This window comes from Pezoporus occidentalis, unplaced genomic scaffold (assembly GCF_034315485.1).
Source record: "Pezoporus occidentalis ecotype Australia unplaced genomic scaffold, CSIRO_AGI_Poc_V1 ctg13, whole genome shotgun sequence".
Lineage (NCBI taxonomy): Eukaryota > Metazoa > Chordata > Aves > Psittaciformes > Psittacidae > Pezoporus > Pezoporus occidentalis.
The window spans coordinates 3,903,316-3,919,254 of record NW_026913103.1 but is presented as its reverse complement, the minus strand read 5'-3'; the positions used below and the strand labels follow the sequence as shown (position 1 = coordinate 3,919,254).

Here is a 15,939-nt window from a genome sequence, read left to right as displayed (position 1 = left end):
ATTATGTATGCAAGCTCATATACGGTCAGAGAAAACGAGGGATGGCAAGTAACTCCTGACATGGAACAAAATATAAATCAAGGTTTAATACTATACTACTATTCCATTTTATACAGAAATAAGTCTACAAAGCTTTCAAATAATTTGATATCATTACTAACGTGATAGCACACAGCAGTGTTTGATGAACTGATTTGTTGGGTTAATGACATTGTAGGCACACTAACGTAAGCACAGAGCTTTGGCTCTCAATAAATTTTTTCTAGCGATTAGGTTATTAATGGAAAAAAAAATAAAGGCTGCCTGAATGTGACCCTTGGGGCAATCCTCAGATTTATTACTTCTAGCTTTTAGGTCATTCCCCTGTGTGATTTGTGTTTGATCACAAAAATAATCAGAGAACAGATCTGCTGGAGATATACAGCAAATTTAATTAATAGTAAACAGACAAAGTTTTTTAAAATATTATTATTACACTGTAACAATAAGCAGAAAGAATAACTGAATGGATGAGTGAGTAAATGATTAAACAAATGCATGAAAAGTAGTAGGCCAAAATAGGCCATGTGCTTTTTAGGAGACTTTAGCACTGAGTTCACAGAGTTCCCCCTGAAGTCATCCTTTCTCAGGGCTGAACAAGCCCAGGTCCCTCAGCCTCTCCTCACAGGGCAAATGCTCCAGCACTGATCGTCTTGGTGGCCTTCACTTTGCTCCTGTTTATTGATGTCTTTCATGTATGGTGTTGGAGGGGGCAAATGGGGATTAGATGTGGTCTAATAAGTGCCAAATAAAGGGAGATGTAATGTGTCTTCATCTACATCTATAGCTAGTACATATAGCCTGTTATCCTTTCCTACTAGGGCACACTTTGTCATGACTTCAAAGCCAAGGTGTCAGGCAAATAGTTACTTTAAGTACAAAGAGCTGCAAAATTACTTGCTAAAGGTTCTTCCTCAAGTGATCAAATCAGAAAATCTGTTCACGGATGCTAAAGTCCAGAAATGGACAAAATATCAATCGGCAGGAGAGACACAGAATAATTAATGCTACTGGTTTAGTTTCCAGAAGCTGCTTTAGTAGCTGCACAGTGTTTTGCAGAACAAAGTTCCTTTTTTCATCCATTGAACCAGCACAGGATGACTGCCACAAACAAGAGGTTGTTAGCTACTAGTTAGTTCTGCTCGCAAGTGATGGAGTTGCAAGGGGAACAGAGAAGATGCTTTTAAGGCTACAGGTTGCCTACATAAACATGCAACAAGAAGAGCATGTCAAATCCAGAGAAAGGAGGAAAAACGACAATTAAGTAAAGCAAACCCCAGCACTCACTGAGACCTGTGCCAGGATACCTGTCTCAACTATTTCACAAATAGTAGGAGGGTAGCTATGAGCTGTTTAAAGGAAAGGGTGCAAAATCTACATAAGTCACCCTGTAGAACCAAAGTTTTGGACAAGGAAGAACCCTTCCATTCACTTTTACTGCAGATTAACACCTCAGACTGAAGCTAGTCAGTGACAGAAAACTTGCCAGTTCAATGGAGAAGGGAAAGGGAAGAGAAACAAAAGCTGAACTGAACAATCTGCTAGTGTTTCTTCACAACAGCATTTGGGAGAGCAGCAAACCGCCCTGAGACGTCAAATGCTTCTAGGAAGTTCAAACTGTTTACAGATTTATATTTCTAGTAAGTTCTAAACAGAGTCTGATTCCAGTAGTTTTCATTCTGAAGCAAAGCAGAAGGGGGGGGTAGGGGTATTTATTTTTATCTTAAAATAACCTAGAACTGGGACACTCACCTATTACACAGAATGGTTTCCTTGCAAAGCGCAGTCTTCCTTGCCATCCTCGGTATCGACAACAGCATCCAGCAGACCAGATACGAATAATAAATTCCAAACCAAAGACAACAATCATGACAAATTCCTAGAAAGGGCAAATAAGAAAAATGCCTGTTACAGATAACCAACACTGAAGCATCAAGAAACTTATGATCACCGTGTGTGTCTAGCAATCCACCTTAAGCATCTGAAGATAACAAGCCAACCTGGGATCCTGCTCCCCAGGATTTTTACACAGCTACACAAAGAACACAGTTCCCAGAGCTTCCTAATGAATAGTCCGAGTCTAACCTCAGTAACATTAAGTATCTGCTAAAACTGGCTACTAAATATGAAACACTGAAGAACTAAGTCATGCAGAAAAAAAATCAAAGCACAATACTTGGTGACTTTGGATACAGAGGATCAGTTCGCAGGAAATTTAAACAGGTAGTGAAGAATATGTTATATATCCACATCCATAAAATCAGTTCTTAGTTTGAAGGCTGTATGTGTTGGCAAATATATTCTTATTGTAGCAATATACAGGGGAAGTGATTGAGATGATGCAGAAGCATTTAGGAAATAACTTTTTTCCCCAGAAGAAAGTTAAAATACATGCAAGTGTCATTGCATACAATGGGTATGTAATTGCTTGTAAGATGGTAAATGAATGTTCACACTACGCCTGACTTTCCCTGGACAGCTTGTGAATGGAAGCATTTATAAGTCTCACCTTTCTTGTCTGGCTTGCATTTCTTTCACCCTGGAACCTTTTTTAAGACAGTTCATTTTAATAGCACCAACCTCTATTTATGCCATTTTTATTAGAAGAAATTTCTCAGTAAAACAGTGAGGCCAACGGAGTTACCTCTTGTATTGCCTGTTGCAATACAGCTTGGAGCACAATTCAGTTCCATACCTTAAGGAAATCTGATTCCTTATAATATGCAGTGATTTTGTACATACACTCTGGTATGTAATTATAAACTTACATACTTTTCTGGAATGCCATTATAAAGTTATGGGGCTTGAAATCATAAAATAAAAATTTGTGTGTTCACCAAAAGAACAAGAAAAATACTTGAAGGAGTTTCTTAAACAGTTCATCAAGAAGATGAGGATGAAAGTTTTATTTTATTTGGCAGCTGTATGTATTTCCATGTCCAGGAGAAAGCTGTTCCTTGTCAGCCAATTAATTTGTTATTCCTGCAGGATGAGGACTAGTGAGGTACAGGTTAAGAAATCATTGCAAATGAATTAAATAGAGGAATATTTGCAAGGGCATGGTTGATCCAACATTGACTTTTCCCCAATAAACAGTTTGCATGTTTTTAGACTGTAAGACTCTACAACTCTACAAGCCAATAAGGCTGTAAATATCACATATGTCAACTCAGGCATTAATTTACCTGAAAAAATTACATTATTAATATTGTGTCATGTAACGGTGCTTTACTAGCTTATGAATAGTGGCAGTACATGGAAACACTGTGAATTTAATTTCCTTCGGTTGTCATAGAACAATTTGAAAACAAAGCATTCCTTCCTAAAACCTGTCGGCTTGTATAACTACATCACACTGAAACTGAAAGACTTTTTAGAGCCTCCTTCAGTGCCTTCATTTCCAGCTTTGTAAATCCCATACTGAATGCCTAAATCACAAAAACAGGATGAGATCCCTCTGCTAAAACATGTCTAAAAAAATGAGAGATTTTTTTGTCAGAAAGGAACACATGGAAAAATGAGTGTGATTGGTCAGGATTTCCTTTTTCTTCATTCTACTACAAGAAACTTCAGCTTAATTCCAAGGACAGAGTTATTGCACAATTTATGAAAGGATTATGTGCAAAATTGAAAAAATTCTCCGTATAGTAACAATAATTCTTAATAGTTGGCTATGATGTGGTAAATTTCCTTGTAGGAAATTCTGTGTAGATGAAGAATAGACAAGAAGCCAACTGGAAAAAAAGAAGAATATGTATTTCAGTTATTTAACTACTTTTATAGTGGAAGTTAAATCATGGATTGTCAAATCTGGTTTACACGTTGTTTGGTGATGTCTCTGAATTTATGGGGGTGGATGGCAGGCACTCGGGTCATAACATCTGATTCTCCTGATAAAGTCTCTTCTTTGGTGCAGGGGTAAGAAATACTGAAGGAACAGAGGCCAGTGAAGCGCAAAGCATTCTTCACTTCCAATAAAACCTTTTCCTTGTTAAAATCTAATCACATTTAATTTGACTGAAGTTTGTCATTTCCCTGGAAAACATATTATGTGTACAGATGTACGAAAAACACCTCCTACTTTGTAAGTACACTGGAATTGTCACAGGCATTTTACAAGAGCTGATCCACACACACAGGAGTGTGTTCTTTACCATACTCTAGACCCCAGTAGGGCCTCTGAAAGAGAATTGTGAAGAACAGAAAGTCCTTAATGATTCTGGCAGGACTAGTCTACAGCTTCAATTCAGCTAAATTAGCATCACAAAACTGCTGGTAGATGTTTAAAATAGGTAATTTTTATTTGGCAGTTTACTATTCTGTTTCCCATTAGTGCTGTGCAGTTTCGTATTCATCATCTGTACTACTTATGTACTTCATAGTCTAATTGTGTGTCAGAGGCAGAAATCCTATTTGTCGCTCACACACACAGATGCATAAACATGTACTGCAAAGAGAATCTTCTCGAAGACGTATCTGTTCTGAGAGAGAAAAGAGCAAAAGGATGTGGGTTTTTTGTTGGTTTTGTTGGTTTTTTTTTTGATGGTGGGGTAATAGCATAATATTTTCTTGGAGAAACAATGTGAAATATCTCTGTTCATTCCCTGAGAGAAATAGTTACTATTTCTAGCAACATTATGAATTTATGCATGGTGATATTCTCTCATAATCAACTGCAGTTTCTGCTAAAAGTAAATTTTAACAACAGCTGCTGTAGTTATAGTAAGTGAGTTCAAATACATTAAAAATGGCTCTGTGCTAAAAGAATTGCTGAATTTAAAAGTACTATATATGATTTTCTTCCACACATACCACATTTCTGGAGGTTTTAAAATACAGTACAAGCTTTAATAACAGAAAAGAAATTGAACAAAGTGGAGATAGGGTTTCACACTTACTATTGCACTTTCTGAAATAGCAGTATTTCAGAATGACCCTAATATCCTGGTCACTCCTACTTTCTCAAAGAACAACTGATTTTCATACATATCGTCATTAATAAAGTCTAAAGGAAAAAGATTTTGCTAGAAAACATGAATGCATTGAAACAGAACTCTTTATAGTATGTGTGAGTGCATATATATATATATCAGCATATATGACAGGGATTTTTTTGTATTTTGAATCGCTCCAGGTTGAAACCAGAGAGAAACAATATAATTCTATGATTGCATAATCCCACACCACTGTGAAAAAAATAATGTTTTAGTAATCAGTTCAGTCAGTCATAATGTAAAGTCAAATCTCTGTCAAGGTTACTGCAGGCCAGGGAATGACATTAGTTTTTCCTGTGGCAGCTGCACAGTTATGAGGTTCTTGGTTTTCCACAGACAAAAATTGGAAGGATGCATCCCAAAGAAGATCAGGATTTTTCTTTTCTTCTTTAGATTTCATTTTCAATGACTTATTAAAATATTAAGCATAAATCTAGGCTTTACAATAACTTCATTTTAGCTCCTTAGCAATTGAAACAGAAAATCAGAACATAATTAGAAAGGCATGTGACAGAATAAATCATTAGACCTCATATGTTTTGTAGGCTTGCTGTAGAAATGATGCATTCCAAGTATATCTGTTCTAAATATAATATGGAACCCCATTAATTTTGGATTACGTATGAAATATGAATAACAGCATTTACAACAGAATGGGAAAATTCTGCACTGTTTATAAATCTGGCCTCCTTCAAACTTTAGCAAGGCTGTATTTGAACTGATGAGTAAATTTTGGTTTGCTGGAAACCTAATCTTTCTGTTCCTAGGTAGAGCAGTAATGCCTTGGCCTTTGCCATTACTTCCCCTATCCCTCCCACCTTATCATCCTTTTCCAATCACAGCTGCCTCTGGCTTGCATCACAGTTACCAAAATCTGTAACTTTTTGATTATTTAAGCTCACAGATAGCCCCCACAGTACCTGGTATGGCAGATGCATTGGAGGCTTGGACAGTGCAAAGTCTTTCTTCCTTCTCAAAGTGCAGTTCATCAAGACTGGTGAACTTTTTATTCTGAAATATTTCTATATATGCAGCTCCAGTTGTCATGGAGCACTATGCATATGCAAGAGAAGCAAGGCTGAAACTCATGCGCTTAAAAGATTTAGTTGTTCTTGGCATAAGGAACGGGTGCCACTGTGCTCCTGAAGATTTTTTCACCTGCAAGTACTTTGGTTGCTCTGCCACTGGAACAATGAGGGTCACAGAAATGGCAGGAAAGGAAACAGATGCCATCCAAAGCAAGGTTTCTATTAAAAGAAGGACCTGGAGGACTCTAATGAACAACGTTGGTAATTAATTAAATCAAGCATACTTTGTACAATCCAGATACAACAAGCACTTTTTTTTTTTTTAATTTAATTTAATCTAATTAGGATACAAGTGATGATTTGTTGACATTGTCTACATTAATATGCTGCTCAGGTAGTTTTTAATGATAAGGATTTCCCAAATCATAACACCAAAACCTTGGTTTTATCATAGCTTTCTCGTTCATTAACATAACTGCATATTAAAACTTTAAGTAATTTGCTGCTGCTGAAATCAGATGCCTTGGTTGTAGACTATCATTTCTGGGAATTAGAGCCTTTTTTTGAGATAAGAAAATGACCCAAGTCAAGCATTCTGTGCTGTTCTAGGATGCTCCTGGTTATTTTTCAGTGTGTAAATGAGCTTTTGGTTTGGATATAAGAAATCTGCCCACAAGAGAATGCTATTTTAATTATATTTCTTGCATGTAAATTGTGTTGTTAAGTATTCTAATGGCTAATGAAGTAGACCAATAGAAGCTGCAGACTGATGTGAGGAGCTGCCTGCCTTGAGCTCACAGGAGAACTGTGTCTACAAGTGACATTGTCAGAAGCCTGGGAAATGGACTAGAATTAATTCCCTGAAATAAGCTTTAATAAGGCCACAAGTGTTTCCCTACTGAATACATCTCTGCAGTGTAGCTGCACTGCAGATGCTCATCTGGTGTAAGGTAGCAGAGCCTCAGTACACCAGCACAACAGCAGCAACAGGAGGAGCAATGTCATCTGATACAGCTCACGAAGTGTCCCCTCTTCCCTAAAACTCATAATCAGGGAAATCCAGTGTTTCCAAATCAGCTGGAAAAGAGGGAGAATAAATATTTTCTCATCCTTTAATTTACAGTTGACTGGTTTAAGAATGTAACCTGCCGCTAAAATCTCACATGAATGGTTGATACTATTCAAATGGCAATGCTTTATTATCTATTGTCAAAAAGGATGAGATTGTTTTCTCATTCAGTTGAAGCAATAACATAACATGCCAGCTTCCGCATCTTTCTCTCAGGAAGAAAAAACCCTCTGCCGATTCAAAGTACTGAGCACCAGAGTTCAGCTCTATGCTTTAAACAGACACTATCAGGATGTTGGGGGAAGCACACCACTAGTCTTGTCTCAAAGAAACCTGAGGAAAGTTTAAGCTTTAAATAGTTATGATGCAGAGGCTGGTGTAGGACTAGGGATGTTTCTGTTACACTGGCCAGTTTAGAATAATCAGATATGGATATATGCATTCTTTATAGTTGAAAATAGTAGCATAATTTGAATGCATTTGTGTGATTCTTGGTTCAGCATAAGAAGGGGAGATCTTTGATCTACAAAGCTAAGAAGCATATCTGTGCATGCATGCATGCACTTAAGGAAATAATGTTTTAATTCTTTCCAACTGCAGTTTAACAGTGAGAGAGGCATCCATAATTCTGAAAACATATCCCAGAATACACTCTATTAGAAGCATATAAATCACAACCAGAGAATTCAGCTCCCAGTGCAATAGACAATAAGCACGAAATGAAATTTATGCACCGTTTTATCACTTATCAGTTTTATAATGAATGTGATACTTTTATTACACTTGCTTTTCCAAATTATGATTAAGATTTCCCATGCTGATTCTACATTAATAGAGGATTATTGAGAAATCAGTTCTGTGCCTTTTAATCTAATGTGCAGCTACAAGTCTACTGATATAATATTAAAATCCCAGTGATATGCTTAGTTTTAATTAGCCACAGTTATATTGGACTTCTGCTATCCAACTCCCTTTAAGCTTTTTCTTTTTATTACTTGAAATGGCACCTATCAATCATGTTTCTTTATTCACTTACAACAGAAAAAAAACCAGAATCTTTGACAAGTAAAACCAATTTTGAACCAGATAGTGCAAGTAGGCACCAGAATTAATTATGTAGCTGCCATTTAATTATGTTTTTCAGCACCTCTCATAGAGTTAATACGAGTATGTACCATACCAGAGCCAGTATATGATTCCTAGCACTGAAACTGTGCTGACCTTCCTCAGCAACCACAAGGGAATGATAGACACCGTTCTGCCTCCCCAGATCAGCCTATTTCGCACCACCACTGTGGACCGACTGCTGAGGATCTGCCAGTGCCACAGGACCGAGTCCCAGGCAGGATCGAGTCACTGGGCAGCTGTGATTCCAGCCTTTGGACGTCATGGTCACTGAAATTATTGTGTCAGTGCATGTGTGGGAAAACACATACCCTGACTCCTTTTGGCTTCTGATAGACAGTTATTCTAGGAATACCCTGGTCACCACTGAAAAGCCTTTTTCAAATTGAGAAAATAGCAATGGGAAACAATGACTTTGCCATCCAACATGTCTATCCTGCTCTTCTGCAGACACAGCATCACCCTTAAATATGGTGTTTTCCAGGTATTTGCACTCTCAGTTTTGTACCATATCTTTTATTTATGTGTCAGGTACAACTACCTTTCTGAAAGAATTTCTGAAAGGAGGTGATAGCCATTAAACTCACACTATAAATAATTTTCTACTTTACAAACATTTTTGTATCCTGCTTTGTACTCGTTCACGTTTTCTTTCTCTGTATAGAGATATCAGGAGTAAATGGTCTGATTTTAGCTTTAAAATTATCCACATATTGAAAACAATGAAGCTCTGTACAGCTGTACCCAGGCTTTTGCATTTCCTTTGTGATTTCTTCACGCATTTTTTTCTGCTGTAGTCACATTTCTGATGTCACATGCTACAGGCAGACGTTCAAGCACATGCCTCTTTAGCAACACGGCTCCCCAGTCTTCTTTTTGAAATGTTTGTGAAGAGTCTGGTATCTTTTGCTGTGTCTAAAAGAATGGGTGTCAGAGCCAGAGCAGACTCTGAATCTTTTTACGTTCTGGCATCCACATTGATATTATATTGATGCAAGGGCTTTAGGCTAATTGTTATGGTCAATCACATGTTATATGAACTAACTGATAACATTTGCCATGCTGTATAGCAGAATGGGATAGGAAATTATTCTTCTATTCTCTTATTCTTTGGTCTTAGCATGTTTGGAGCTGTTAAATCCTAGAGACTTTGCAAATGATATTTGCTGTGTTCTTTTTAGTTATTTCTATTTGCAGTTTCCTGGTTTGCAAAATTCATTAACATTTTCAGAAAGCAATTTTAAGAAAGTGTTTTCTGACAATTGGTAACTTTGGGCTAAGTGGACTGGGCAGGCACATTGCCCCATCTCCCAAAACTCTCCTTATGCATTTAGTTTCTTAAAGACGCTAACTTCTGTCATCTCACCAAACATGTCTGTTACTTGAACAGTTGAAATCTTGAATTCTTTGGTTACAATATTTTTATTCAGTTCCTCAGGTACAGTGAAAAAGTTGACTTGGTTCCCTCTGTTCAATCCAATAACTAGACTTTGACAGCCAGTTTACCAAGACTTACGTTTTACAAATTATGCCATTTGCTGAGAGTTTCACAGCTTTTCCTATTTTTTTTTTCAAGGCTTATGGAATTTTGGACTCTTGGAAAAAGAAAAGAACAAACCCCTTCCACATCCTCTCAAAAACATACATATATCTTTGTTAGACATTCGTTTCCTGTGACCCTACCTTCATATGTTACAATCAGCCAATTCCTGTCTGGTTCAGATTTGATGCCAACATTATTATCCTGTCCATGACATACACCCTTTCCTTAGGCATTCTGTGGACAACTACAAGTTTAAAACAGCCAGTACTTATTTTGCTAATTCATCTTTGTAGCTCACCAACAGTTTATGGTCCTCAGGACTAGACTTTGTTCCAGTGTGTGTGTCTGTGTATTTACCATCACCTATGCTTTAAATTCCCTGGATTTTTGTGATATAGATATGTCTGTTCTAGATCCTTACAGGTATTTGTTATGTTTGCCTGTATTTTGATACTTATTTGCTTTACTTCACAGGTTTTAAACTGAATCTTGTAAACAGATTTCTTCTCCCACTTGACGAAAGTTCACATTTTAATGGTAGCAAGCTATATCTTCACATCTGTGCAAAGCGACTGAGTAGATTAAGGTTTCCTGTATGTTATTCAGATGGTAGGTTTCTTATCACTAATGTTCTGCCTCTTTCAGCATTCTTTTTCTTTAGATATTTAGTGTTTTGTAGCCTTTTCCTTACATATTATTTATAACCATGTACTTTGGCTTTCCTCTGGAGACATATTCTGCATTTCCATTTGGCAAATTGATATTTCCCTAACAAGGGTCAGGTCTGAATTTCTGATACAGAATTTGATACCTATCCATTTTTACTGTTGCTATCTAAACTGTTTGTAGCCTGTTTCAAGGAGGTAGTTCTTGCTTTCCATATAACAAGTTTGGATCCCTACCAAACTCTGTCAATAAAATTCAATTCTACACAGTCTAGCATAAATTATGATAAATCTACATCTATGGAAAATGTTACGCTTATGACTTGGAAGTGATTTCCCATGCTACCTTTTTTCACTTAAACTGATAAACCAAGAATGAAGACAAGTCATGGAAGAGCAGTTGCTATGCAAGGAGTGTTGCTCATTTGTCTTTCATGAAGGCCAAGGACAAATGTTTTGGTTCTTTACCACAATGTGTTGATTAGCCTAAAATGAGATATGCTTTTCCCTCCTCAAAGAATTATATCCCCATTAATCTGAATCCTGACACTCCATCATTAACATCTAATCCTCCCCATTTTCCCATTCTTAATCTCAAAATCCTCCTACAGATTCTGTGCTCTTCTAGAGAAAGTGGCCCCTTGAGTGGCTGGCTAAAAGTCTCTTTTCCAAATAACGAGGACAGGTTTGTAGTTCTGCCTGCCTGGGAAATGCTGCGGCAGTGACTGTGAAACTGTCTGTTGCCTTCCACTGCATTTGTTGTTAAATGCTGTAGCATTTGAGGTAATCATGCATAGTTATCTTTTAGTGATTCAGTTATGAGACTTTTCTTTGTTCTGATTGCAGATCACTTATAGTAATGCCATAGACTAATAATCCAGTAGAATAATAACGTATCATGATTTTTAATTACAAGAGAAAGATGATTCCATTCAATGTGTGATTCTTCCCTTTACAAAGGTTATTTCTGCTTAACACAGAAGAAACAATGTAATCAAACCCAGAACTATATCAATAATAGGCTTATATCAGTATTGAGATGTTTTTATTCTCTGATGTGTTTGAAGTGTATTTTATCATCCTCAGCACTATTGACAATATATAGATACCTTTACAGTTTTATGTAGAGGTGCCATGTTCCTTACTTTACAGTTTTATGTAGAGGTGCCATGTTCCTTTCTTATGAAACAATTTTTATTGCTAGTTTTATCTCTCTCCATAGCTACAGTGTGTGCTTATTTGTTTCAGAGCTTGGTTGGTTAGCTGGGAGTGCCAACGCTGCCTTCTGACAGAAGAATTAAAGCTTTGGGGACATCTACTGATATGTTTTTAAATAACTTCACCTTTTCATTTACATTTTTGCTTTCTGTCAGGCTTCCTCCTAATAACTTTAGGTTTCAGAAAAGTGCAACCAGTCCTTACATTTCTAGTGGGAAGTCTGCTCTGTTTGCACACAGATTCTCAAGCATTTGTGATAAGCTGTGGTCCAAATTTTTATAGTAACAGTCAGCTCTGATTTGATGAAATCAGTATACAGAATAGGAGAGTATAAATTTAATCAGTGAAGGCATGAAATTATTTATTTTAATAGGGTAAAAATATTTTCTTTCAACGCTAACAGGTAATTTATTATGACATGCTTGAATTGTTCTATGCTCATGTTATTACCTTATTATAATATTAGTGTATGTGAATCCAAACAAGACTGAAAACATGAAGGCTTTGACCTTATCAACATTACATTTCCCTCTCTTATTCTGTCTTTGACATCAGTGTTGCACTTCTAACAGAAGTAATTTTTCAGAGATTTCTATGCAGAAATTTTGAAATTTCAAAGCCACCTTTTGATTTTGGAGGAAAGTAACATTGGAAATTAGTATTTACTTAAAAATAGTAATCCTGAGTTTTGACAAGCTCTAGCAAACTTGAAAATCACAGATTTTTTTTGGCTCAGGGATCAGTTTATCCGTTTCTCTCGAGAGGAGTCAATGAAAGTGCATCGTTAGAAATGTATTTGTAATTGAAATCTCTCAAGATCATTCAGTTTTTTCTTGTTATCTGGTCCTGGAAAGCCACCCATCCAGTTCTCTGCTCAGGTCTGGTGGCCTTTTATCCAAGTGTTGCAAGAGGATTCACGTTGTGGGACAAGAAACCTAAACTAAAAAAATGCTGCTTTTCTGAATTGAGCTCTACCCATCTCCTTTTTTAAAATCCACTCTGCCCAGCTTTAAAATTTTGTAGCAGATTTCTATGATTACATAGCTGTGCATGGATACACTCCCCTAGAGCAGAGACAAATTGACTATATGCTTGCCTGCTAGGAGGCAGCTATATCCTATGTTTTTTAATCAATGTTCATCCTCTTTCTATGTTTCTTTTATGGGAAAATGTTAAAACAGAAAAATCTTAGGAAGATCTTAATTGCTAGAAGCACTTACTAGACTGTCCTTTTGAATTCATGTAAGTGACCACAGTACATGTAGAAGCTAGCTTCATTGACTGCGCTCTTTCTGCTTTTATGTCTTTGGGAGGTATTTCTGCCTGAAGAATGTGTTCCTAGAGTACATTTTCAGGGGCCGTTATCCTACAGAACTGAGTGCAGCTTTCTTTCTTCAGAGAAGAACACAAACCAGATCTGACAAAACCAGTCCTGCAGAAACTCACGATTTCTGCAATTTTTCCACCTTGATTAAATATTAAAATTATGGAAAAAAATGGAATGTTTTGTCACTTCAAATAATAATGACATTTCTTTCCTACAGACTCAATTTTACTTTTAAGCCAAAAATTCTAGAATGCTCAAATGCTCAAATACTCAAATAACATTTTATGCCAGGTTAAATGAAGCATTTAATGTGATCCAAAACTTTTTTTTGACTTCTCGATTTGCCAAATCTCTGCGGGTCAGCTCAAATGATTTCATTTATTTTCTTGAATTGACAGCAAACAAACAGAAGCGAACTGGTTATTCACATAGCTTTAGTTGAAAATGATCTTAAAACACAGAGGGTTTGGTCATGAGAGTGAACGAACTCCAGTTCCAGATATATTCCATCTTGGCTATCTTCCCCAAAAGATTTGATTTTGCCTTCCCAGCCCAAGTTTTACTTCCCTTGTGTTTATTATTTGATAAAGTGCCAACAAATGTATTTGTAGGAGATCAGCAATACACCAAAGATTGTTTTCTTGCTGTGTTAGTTGGATTCTTAAGCTGCTTGTGGTTTTTTTGATGTCGAAGTAGATTTTATTCTATTGTCTGTCTTGGATATATCACTGCTACAGCTCTGGTGCCAGAAGCTGTGTGCACAGAGGAGGTTAAAACATGATTATCACTGTAGGTATAAGGAGCTTTATCTGATGCTCTCCCCCTGGTTAGGCTTATTATTTCTGGACATAGATCTAACCGAGTTAATTACTGTTTTAACAGTCCAACATTACTGCATGTAACATGCACTTAACTTATCTGCAGGACTTTAATTTTAAGCTTAAAAATCAAATACTAAATGCGCTTCCCTTGACAGGCCCCCTGATAAGTGGAAGATGCCTAGGAACACAGTAGTACTTGTGCAGATGCCGGAGCTGAAGCCCTGGCTGTGTACGGCACACCACAGCAGGGCAGGTTCGTGTTGCCTGTAGGAGTAGAGCTCAGTCATTTCTGCAGTCCAGATGAGTCTATTAACCTCTGCTGAAGCTCAGAAACCCTCAGCTAATACTGTTTTCCTAAGCAATTACTTACTTTGAGCTATCACACACTGCTGTATGTTTCTGAGAGAGTATTCAGGATGCAGTGATTAGGAGATATGTTTTCTGCTCCCTTTTAAGGAAAGGCTGGGGGAGATAAATGGAATTGACTGATCACAGAACAGTAATCTCCACTCCTCTGGCCTTTCTGAGAAGGGAAAGGTTTGCTCACCTCATCTACACTTCTTTCTTTAAACTCCCTGCGCTGCTGTGAATAGCTGCAGTATGTCAAAAGCCACAGGTACCAGCACAGGCAGAAGCTCAGGTATTAAGCTGAAGGAACATGACATTAGATTTTAGCCAATTAACATGGCTGTAGGGGGGGACCATCTGGAATAAATCTGCAAAGCAAACAGTTAACAGAAACCCAGCAGGCAGCATTATGGATTGGCATATTTGCATGGTACTTCATTAGCAAATAAACATATATCTTCCATCTCAGGCATGAAGCAAAACAGTATTAAACCAGATCTCTGATAGTTAATACAACTTTTTTTTTTTTTACTAAATGACACATTTGTAAGAGCTGTGTGAATCACTGCAAGGAAAAGGTTGCGCAAACTCTACTGACTGCAGTTATGTATTGGCACAGCCAAAACAACTGCTCCTGAGTTAATGTAGAAATGTATTTTTCTCTTGGTTTGTGGTTGCAAAAGACTGCTTTGATAACATTGCTAGTATCAGCTAATGGTTCAATATGCAGAGGAGCAAATCATGCATCAGCAAACTGGAATAAACCAGTCAGCTTTAGCCTGCTTCTGGAACTTCATACTTTGCTGCGTTTATATTTTTCTCCATTACAGACCCACAGCAGCAACCGTAAAATTCGTCATCACAGATTTATTCCTGCCAAGGGTTTGCTGAACACACTAGGCTATAGCATAGAAATGTTGGACCAGGCTAGTATTGGTACTTCAAAGATTAACCATCCATCCTCTTCCTCCTCAAGGCTATTTCTGTGTTCAGAAGATGCCACAGGATGTACAGTCAGAACTCTTAAGATGGAAAAAGTCCATCTTTGAAGCTGCAGCAACAGAAAGCACCACAGTTTCTCAAGCAACTCTGCTTCAGTGATGGACACCTCTACAAGGATTGGTGTATCAGCTAGCAGAGCTCACCTCTGCCCAACGGTGGGAGCAAACCCAGGACTTAGCAGCGCTCCTTCACATTCAGGCTCCTAGGAGAGCCATGGCAAAGCACAGGGAATGTGTTTATCAGCCAGCTGAGAAATCAACAGTGGTAAGTGTACCAACACAATCAGCAAATATGTGGCTCATGGGAAATGCATATATTATGGCAGAACAAATGGTGTTTCTACAACCAATTAGCATAAGTATACAGGGAAACAGATTACTTGTCACAAAAGCACCTGCTACTAGAAAGAGGGTACTTTCAGACTAATAAAATTTTCCTGTTTTCTATACCAGAAAATCTTAGCAATTAGTATAGTAATTGCAATATTATAGCTAGCTGCAGAACGTTCAAACAAAATTCCACTTGCAAACTGTTGTTCAGATATATAAACAATGGGACTAGATAGGAGTGTGGGATTAAATCTGATCACTTTGAACTGGTTTAATGGCACCTGATCTTTTCTCCAGAAAAAGAAAAAACACTAGTATGGCTAGAGAAGCAAAATACCACATTTAGCACAGCTCCTCTAATTAGCCCTGCTACAAAATCATCAGATAGAGCAAAATATCACACATCTGCACCTAGACAGCTCTGGATGTTT

At 37.3% G+C, this 15,939-nt stretch overlaps 1 protein-coding gene across 4 annotated transcripts in view; it reads right to left on the bottom strand.

Moving 5' to 3' along the window:
* The window catches only part of KCNQ5 (potassium voltage-gated channel subfamily Q member 5), a 270,357-nt gene that overhangs the window by 65,351 nt on the left and 189,067 nt on the right, over positions 1-15,939 (bottom strand). For all 4 annotated transcript variants that reach the window (XM_062608199.1, XM_062608200.1, XM_062608201.1 and 1 more), the window contains exon 3: positions 1,792-1,918. In XM_062608199.1, the coding sequence (XP_062464183.1) occupies positions 1,792-1,918 (127 nt within the window). The remainder of the gene's footprint in view (positions 1-1,791; positions 1,919-15,939) is intronic.